The sequence below is a fragment of the Ochotona princeps genome, chromosome 31 (assembly GCF_030435755.1).
Source record: "Ochotona princeps isolate mOchPri1 chromosome 31, mOchPri1.hap1, whole genome shotgun sequence".
Classification (NCBI taxonomy): domain Eukaryota; kingdom Metazoa; phylum Chordata; class Mammalia; order Lagomorpha; family Ochotonidae; genus Ochotona; species Ochotona princeps.
In genome coordinates this window covers 2,037,269-2,046,190 of record NC_080862.1, presented here as the reverse complement: position 1 = coordinate 2,046,190, position 8,922 = coordinate 2,037,269, and the positions used below count along the sequence as shown (strand labels likewise).

The 8,922-nt window shown below is 49.6% G+C and overlaps 1 protein-coding gene across 1 annotated transcript; it reads left to right on the top strand.

The window, feature by feature from the left end:
- The first annotated feature begins 567 nt into the window (after window positions 1–567).
- On the top strand, window positions 568–8,415 carry ZFAND5 (zinc finger AN1-type containing 5). The gene is made up of 6 exons (XM_058657310.1): window positions 568–719; window positions 3,153–3,312; window positions 3,612–3,723; window positions 4,232–4,335; window positions 5,836–5,961; window positions 6,818–8,415. Exons 2-6 carry the CDS (start codon window positions 3,162–3,164, stop codon window positions 6,964–6,966), a joined length of 642 nt encoding a protein of 213 aa, XP_058513293.1. The 5' UTR covers window positions 568–719; window positions 3,153–3,161; the 3' UTR covers window positions 6,967–8,415.
- Window positions 8,416–8,922: the final 507 nt, after the last annotated feature.

The window sequence follows — 8,922 nt, the reverse complement described above, 5'->3', positions numbered from 1 at the left end:
GAGGGAGGCTGAGGGAGGCTGAGGGAGGCTGAGGGAGGCTGAGGGAGGAGGCCAAGCCGGTTAAAAATAGCAGCGCGGCCCGCGCCGGCCGCGTCCTCCCGACTCCACCCTGGGGCGGAGACTCCGCCTGGAGGCCGCGGCGCCGTGACGTCAGCGCGCCGCCGCCCGGCCGTGCGCGCACGCACAGGCCCCGCCCCTCGTCCCGTACAGCCCGGGCGGCCGGCGGAGAGAGCCCGTCAGTCGGCCTGTCGGCGCGGCGGAGAGCGCGTCGCCCGCGGGCCTCGCTCGCTGCTGCTGCCGCCGCCGGAGGCCGTGCTGCGCCGTCGCGGGTCGAGGCCGGGAGCCACCGCGCGCCCTCGGCGGGCCTTGTCCGGGGAGGCGCCCCTCGAGCAGCCCCTCCGCCCGCCCGCCCGGGCCTCGCTCCCGCCCTGCCCCCTCGCCTCCGGCCGAGCTCCGGCCGAGCCCCGGCGCGTCCCGGCCACGCTCGGCTGCGGCAGGAACAAAGGCGGCCCCCGCGGCGGCGGCTGCGACCCGCTCCCGGCCCGTGGGAGCAGCGGCGGCGCGGCTTCTAGAACACCCGGAAGGCTCGGCCCTTGCCCAGAGGCCTCGGCCCGGCCGCTCGGCGCCGGAGTCGGCCGTGCGCGCGCGCGCGGGAGCGAGCCCAGCCCGGCTTGTGCGCTCGGGGTCCGGGGACCCCCGGCTGGCGGCGGCCCGGCCAGGTGAGCCGTGCGGGGTGGCGGGCGCCGCTCGGGGCGGGCGTGCGGGCGGCTCCCTCGGGAAGCACAAAGGCAGAGGCGTCGTGTGGGCGTCGGGGCCCGAGGCCCGGGTGCGGGCGGGGAACAATGCCCGGCGAGCGGGGCACACAAAGGGGCCGTGCGGGCGCGGGGGGCGCGCGGGGCCGGCGGGCGGGCGTGCGTGACTCAGGGCTTTTCCGGGCGGAGAGGCCTGGCCGGCGGGCGGGCGGGGAGGAAGCGGGCGCCTCGCCCTTTGTCCCGGCCCGGGGGGCGGGCGGGCGCTCGGTGGGTTTCTGGCACGCGCGAAGCTTCGCGGGACGCGGCCCTGGGGGAGAGCGGGCAGGCGTGAGGGCCCCGGGGCCGGGCTGCAGCTTCACCTTCGGCACCGGTGCTCGGCGTGAGCCCTCGGCGGGTCGGGGCTCCCGGGTGGGCCCCCCTCGGGACTGGCCCAAGGTCACGGCCGAGGCCCACGAGTGTCCGCGTCCTGCAGCGCTCGGGGCTCTCGGCCGGGGGGCCGGGGTGTTTAGCTTCTTGTTTCCGAGGGTTGTGGGGGGCTGCGTTAAAGGGAGGCACAGACTGCGGATCCCCGTTCCGGCCTCACCGAGAGCCGCCCCGAGTGGCCTTGTTAAAGGGGCCCGAGTGCTTCAGCGTCCGGGGCGGGCTGGCCGGGCCCTCGGGGGACGGCGGCCCCGCGTGCGTGGTGCGGGGTGAGCTCCGCACGCAGGAGTGCCGCCAGGCGCGGGCTGAGGGTATAAATAGAAGCTGATTTCAGAGGCTGTCACATTGCCACCTTGTGACAGGCTGCGGCGCCCTCCCATGTGGTCCCGGCAGGCTGTGCGCGGGCGCGGGGAGAGCCCACGGCCGCGAGGGTCCCGCGGCGAGGGGGAAGCCTGGGGGTGGTGTCCGCTGCTGCGGGGGGACGTGGAGTGGCCTCGCGTGTCTGAGGCCGCTGGCCGCGCTCTGGCCTGGCCTGCGGTTCCGACCCGTTGCTCTGCCCGGCTGGGGCCGTGCGAACTGGCCAACTTTGTGCGTGCCCTGCTGCTTCCGGACACGCAAATACAAATTCCTTTGAATCGTTTTCTTGTCACTGCAATAAGCGACTTCTTAAAAATCCAGCCTGAAAATATGTATTAATCAACTTAATAAGTGATGTTGAAATGTTTCTACTACCCTGCTCCAAAATGAGTCAGCTAAATTCCACTTACTATTTAAAGAGACAGCGTCCCCTACACGAGCATTGCTCAAAACAAGCTCTAGATCTTGATCACTTTCCGTACAAACGCGAGTGGCTTTCCAGCGAAGTGCTTAGAAAAGCATGTCCGAAGAAATTGTCCATTTCAAAGCTTTTTTTTAAGTTTAGTAAACTCAGTACATTTTCTGCAACTTGCCCTGCAGTGGTACTTATCAGTTGACAAATGGAAAAATTGTCATTTTCAAGTTGAGGAGGACTCAGTCCTTGCCTCTTAGAATTTGGATAATTACCATTTGCTTGCTTAGTTGTATTTTAGCGTGTTGTAGTTGGAAAATGACTGACTGCAAAGAGTGAACCACTACTTTTGTTTGTGAGTTCTTGAGTGATGGGCATTTTTTCTTAGCCGAAGGAAAGCCTTGGTGTTAACTGTGTTTCTCTCCATTTGAGCCAGACTTCTGGGAAAGCAAGGGTCTACTCGATGCACAAGGTTTCCCTGGTAGTATAACATTAACAGTTAGTGAAGGTGTTTATGTTGCTCGGCTGCCGCCAATTTGAGCTTGCAAAGGTTTTCTTCTGGTTGTGAGACAAATAGTAGAGCCTTAGGCTGAGAACCCCGAGATTGGTGGCAATGGGGCCTGGCGGGCTTTCTGCTTGTTTGGAAGCAGGTCTTAGACATGAAGCAGCTTTCCTAAGCAGCTGGCACCCGCACTCGGGGCTTCAGAGGAGGGCGACTCCAGCCAGAAGGGCTATAGCAGACTTGCCAATAAGATCAGCAGGTTCAGATTTTAGCTTTCAGAAAGCCTTTGGGCTGAATGCAGTATTCAGCCACCTTAAAGAACCTATATATTTTTAAAAATCACTGTTGATTGTAGAGGGTTTTTGTCTGGTTTTTTGCCAGTGACACAGACACATCGGTTGAGGTGATCTGCATATGCTGTGGGGGAGCAGAACAGCCTACAATGCCAGTTGCTCCAATCGGCTCAGCTCTAACACACCTAACCGACCTTTAGAACTGAAACCACATGAGAATTTAATGATAGAATCTGATTGTTAATGCATTTTATAAAGGTAGCAGAACATGTGATCTGTTCTTTTTTAAACGGTATTAACACAGCTTGAGCCTGTGTTAGAAAGATACTTGATGTTTAGAAGTAGCAGGTATACTGGTGGTTGCATTATTCCAGTCTTTGTGACATGCTAATTCCTGAACTTTATTTTATTTATAGCTGCAAAATATGGCTCAAGAGACTAACCAGACCCCAGGGCCCATGCTGTGTAGCACAGGATGTGGCTTTTATGGGAACCCTAGGACAAATGGCATGTGTTCTGTTTGCTACAAGGAGCACCTTCAGAGACAACAGAACAGTGGCAGAATGAGCCCGATGGGTAAGTTGCTTCCAAGGAAAGACCGCTTGAAGGGCTGGCGGGCAAAGAGCGGACAGCTCTGAGGGTGGACAGGCCCGCCTCAGCGCTTGACCGTCTACACTCACCTTCCAGCGCTGCTGGTTCTTTTCAAGTTGTGTTTCATCCTTGTGTTCAGTGTGTACATATACAAAGTTTTGAGGGTGTGGATCCACAATTGTAGCATGATGCAGGTGCTTAAATCACTGAACTTTGTTACTAAGTCTTTGTTAGTTGTGTTTTCGTAGTGTTGATGTATTCTTACATATCTTCCTTTTAAATAGGGACAGCTAGTGGTTCCAACAGTCCTACCTCAGATTCTGCATCTGTACAAAGAGCAGACGCTAGCTTAAACAGCTGTGAAAGTGCTGCTGGTGGCACAGCTGAAAAGTCAAGGTAAGAATGAGCATGGCAGTGAGGACATCAGAATGCGGTGTTGTCCGCATGTGCTGCGCCCTGGGCTTTCTGGATATTGCAGTCAAGGATCCCATTGACTCTGAGTGAGATGTGTATTTAAGCCCTGTCCCCTGACCCACCGAGGGGCTGTTGTTTTAAATGCCGTGCGTTTATTTCCTTGTAGCTCAGGGTTAGGAACTGTGGAGAGAATTCTCCACAGACTTTATTACCACAGAAGGTGTTTTGATAAAGCTGCTCCTATAAGCATTGCTGCTTTGTTTTGGTAGAACATGCTAACCTGTACATGTGTGCAGCCTTTGGTTGACCAGCGTATGTCAGATTGCTTGCTTGCTTCTCGGCCACTTAATGTTGGCCATCCACTGTCTGAAAAACTAGGTTATCCTAGTTCCTTTTGAGCATGCTGGAAAAAATGATGTGAACTGACAACTCATTATCTCCAAGAAGTGCCCTTCCCATGTTAAAATAATTGTTTGCTTAAACTCAATAGAAACGTGCCTGTGGCCGCCTTGCCAGTGACTCAGCAGATGACAGAAATGAGCATTTCAAGAGAGGACAAAAGAACTACGCCGAAAGCAGAGCTGTCAGAGCCAGGTACGCTCTCGGCTTGATTCTAGTCAGCTTGGAACTTGGTAGTTGAGAAAGGGTTGCGGTGGGGGAGGGCTGTCTGGTTTTCCCCATTCAAGTGGAAGAAGTGTGTGTGCAGAGCAGCAGGCACTCGGATGCCCTGGTCGCGCTCTGTCCCTTCGCATCTGCCTGCCAGCAGGATGTGTAGTCTGCGCTGTGCTGAGAAGTGAGTTTCAGGAAAGGTTTGCACTGGAGCGTTAGTGTGGTGGCAAGCGTCGTCTTCCAAAACGTTGAACGCTGCAAGGTGAAGGGTGAAAGGTCACCGTGGAAAGGCATTCTGATTTTCAGCTGTCTGAATGATCTGGCTGAGCAGGTTCCCACAAGCCCCTGCATACGCTGTGTGGCATACGTAGTAAAACCATTCTTCACGGAGTGGTGACCAAAATCTAAAACTTTATTGCAGGGGAGGTAGTTATGCCATCTATTTTAAGTACCTGCTTTTGCTGCGTTATAGCCAAGCAATTTAATCTTCCATAATCTGGCTTAAATTGTATGTGGAATTTGTTTTGTTTTGTGGTTAATCTAACATTAGGCTGTTGCCCTGTGGCTGTACTAATGCAGATGAATTGCAAATTTGAGCACAGTTGGGAATTAGAGTATTAAACCAGTTAGCTTAGGTATAAGTTAATAGCACTGATGCTGGCATATTGTGAAGGCAATTTTAGCACTGCCTATGTAAATTTGCCATTACAGTTTGGGTTGAGATTGCAGTGTAATTGGACATTACATAAGTAGAAATAGATTTTCACTGTGGTAGATTCTAATGTCTCAAGTATGAACTAAAACAGATGGGAATAAATTCGAGTACTTTTACTTTAAAAAAAAAGCATACAGCTTTCCATAGATCATTCTCTGTCTATCCAAAATCTGTCAGAAGTAGAAAATGTTGTAAAGAAATACTTCTAGGAAATTCATAAAAGTCTAAAATCAAAACTTAACGAACGCTAAGTAATCTTTAAAAGAAAGTTTTCTACATGTGACTCTGTGGTACAGTTGTGAAAATGGCAGAGTTATTTTAAAACTTGTAAATGTGGGTTTAGGTTAGGAGTCCTGGTTTACAGTCAGCCTGTATCAGTTTCACTTTTTTCCTTAGAACTGATTTGTGATCAAATACATCAGAAGGTGACATGAAGTGCTTTGAGCAATCCTTATTTGCATGTTTGAATCTTGAAATTTTTAGTATGGAAAAACTGAGCAGGTCTATCAATATTTTCTGTATCTTTAAAAATATAGATTAGAATCTTGTTCTCAAGTACTGGCTGTTAAGAGTGACTCTTTAAAGGAATGTGATCATTTTACACGGAATAGTAATTGGCAGTAATTCTCAAGAGAAAGTTCTGGTGTTAGGATGGAGTTCCTGTTAGGAAAGGTATAACATTCTTGCTAAGAATCTGTTCAGTGTTTTCTGTTTTTAAAGTGTAAGCCAATGAACTCTGCAGATTTCTAACTTTCACCCTTACTTTTCAGTGGTCACTCAGCCCAGTCCATCCGTTTCTCAGCCCAGTACTTCTCAGAGTGAAGAGAAAGCTCCTGAGTTGCCCAAACCAAAGAAGAACAGATGTTTCATGTGTAGAAAGAAAGTTGGCCTTACAGGTACTGCAGAGCCCTGCAGCCGGTAGAGAATTCTGAGACCGCCCAGTCCCTCGGGAACTAGTTGGTCTGTTGTGTTTCACCCATCAGTTGCAGGGCTGCTTGGGGTGCCCACATCCTGATCATGGTCCAGCTAAGGCATCCTGGCAGGCAGCAACTAATGGCACAGGTGTTTGGGTCCCTGGCACTCCTGTGAGAACCAGAGGTGCCAGGGCTCCTGGCGTTGGCTTGGCCCGTCTAGGCTGCTGCTGGTATTTGAGTTGTCAGCTAGCAGCAGGGGGAAGATCTTTGTGTATGTCTCTGCGCCTTTTGTAACTTTAAAGAAAGATCATTCTAAAGGCAGAGCCACAGAGAAATCTTCCATCCACTGATGAACTGCCTGAATTCACAGTGGCCAGAGCTGGGCTAATCAGGAACTTCTTTCTGGGTCTCCCAGGTGAGTACTGGGACCCATGCGCTTGAGTCATGTCGTGCTTTCCTAGAGGCGTTAGCAGGGAGCTGGATCAGGACACGAACCAAGGTCCATACGGGATGCTGACACTACAGGCAGAGGCTGTAGGTACAATGTGGCACTAATCCCCAAATGATATTAAAGTCTGGAAATGTCCAGAGTGGGGTAGGAAGAGTGGGAGATTTGAGGCATGAGGGGAAGTTGGGTTCCATTTTAATCTGTCTAGTCACATGGAAATTTTAATTTCGGCTTCTCCAGATTATTTTTATTCTTTAAAACAACTCTGACAGCAACACTTAATCTGTCAGAAGACAACGATTAGATAGATCTTTTTACAGAGACTGAAGCTGCCCTGCCTGCCCCCTTAGCTGCCACAGTTTCTCAGTGACTGCTCCCTCTTGTCTGCAGGGTTCGACTGCCGGTGTGGAAACTTGTTTTGTGGACTTCATCGTTACTCTGACAAGCACAACTGCCCTTACGATTACAAAGCAGAAGCTGCAGCGAAAATCAGGAAAGAGAATCCAGTTGTTGTGGCTGAGAAAATCCAGAGAATATAGAGTACTACTTGTGAAGAGACTGAAAGTTTGTTTTTATTTTAATATATCGTAGGAAAACATTAAAGAGCAGATGCATGGCCATTTTTCTTTGGTGTTCTCCAGAGTTTTACTTTACACTTGTCTGTCTTAATTAATATTTTAGGATGTTTGGGTGTTTGTTACAGGCAGAATTGGATAGATACAGCCCTACAAAGTGTATGTGCCCTCCCCTGGCTAGAATTGGATGAAAATCGACTCAGTAAACTGATACACACAGATAACGGACAAAATGGAGTTCCCATGTGCCAAACATTATGAAATCTCTGCATGTTTGCAGCATATCTGCCTTGTGGGAGTGTAATTCAGGTGTCAGCTTTTGGCTCGTGGTGTGTGCCCATAGCTGTAGGAAAATGGTACACCAGAAAAGGACTGGCAGTCTACTTCTACCATACTTCAACCTCACCCTCTTCATTTCCACACGTTCTTTGAGAGCAGGAAAACATCCGAGGCTCGTTTGCTTTCTGTTAAGCCCAGTATTGGGTGCCGGACGTAACCTGGTTAAATTGGTCTTCTAAAAGCTGTCAACTAAATGGTTTCTGCAAAAGGTAAACATCACGCCTGAGCCAGGAACGGGGTCTTGAGGTGAGCTTTGCCACCGATGGCCGGCACCAGGCCAGGTCTGCCTTCTCTTTGCTGAAAGTGTGTAGCACTGAACTGCACTAGGATTAACTTGTTTACAAGAAGAAAATAAAACTTTCGACTTTCACAATCAGCAGCTCTATCGAGTAACATGCATCTGAATTTTTAAGTTGCAAAGGTATCTGAACAGTTAATTTTCATGTACATCTTTTATTGAATGTTTTGGTTCAAGAAAGAATGTTTAAAACTTCCTTCAAGACTTCAGTTGTCACTGTAACTACCCTTCTGCATGGAGAACCCTCCCCACCATGGCTGCAGTAGACGTAGTGGTACCCAGCACCACCTGCAGAGGGCTGCTTTCTCCTAGCAACTACCTGGGCGTAGGACTCTAGTGTTCTCGGGTGTCTTGCATGGGCTGCATTATCTACAGCATTGTACAATAACAACTAGAAAAGGCAGTATACTTCACTGATGCTTGTCTGGTAATACCACTTCTGTGTTATAATGGAAGGTTTTTTTGTGCTGTATGAAACTTGTGTTTTTTATATATAAATGAGTATAGTTAGATTAGTGTTGTGGTAATGCCTGTTTTCATCTGTAAATAGTTAAGTATGTACACGAGGCACTACTTCTGATTTATTGCAGTGTTGAGTCCTAGTTTTTACTTTATTAAAGCCTTCAGATTTGCTTTCAATTCTTTGTACCTTAGTTCTGAGTTAGATCTACAGATGTGTACAGATAGTTCATATTTATGTATTGCACATAATCATGCTATTCAGCATTGATGCTCTATTGTATTATGTAAATAATAAAAACCATGTACAGAGGGAAGCGTACACTTGTTTATTGGGTTTTTAAGCCGTAGTTAAAATCCCAGAGAAAGGAAGTAGCTCGTATGCTACCATCTAGCTGCGTACATGTTTTGCGTGACTGGTTTATGTGGGCCCCCTGAATTTCATCTCAAAGTGAGGATGTGGTTAAGATACGCAAAACATTTTCAAATGTGCATGTTTGAAGAATTACACAACTTTAGGATCAAAACAATTTAGAAAGTACAAGTGGAGGTTAATAGCCTATTAGCACTTTGCTGTGCTGTGCTTCAATATAGGCAAGTTTGAAAATTGTACATCTTGGGATGCAAACGTTGGGTCTCATTTTGAGATTTGACCCATGGGTGTGATCTGCAGTTCTTATACCAGATAATAACTAGAAGTAACAGCCATGTCAATAACGAAAGCCAAGAGCAGAACTGTTGCAATAGATCATAAAAACGGAAGCTGAGAATACTGAATCCTGGCTCACTATGGGGCTTTTTGTGTTGCTTGGCTTCAAGTTGGG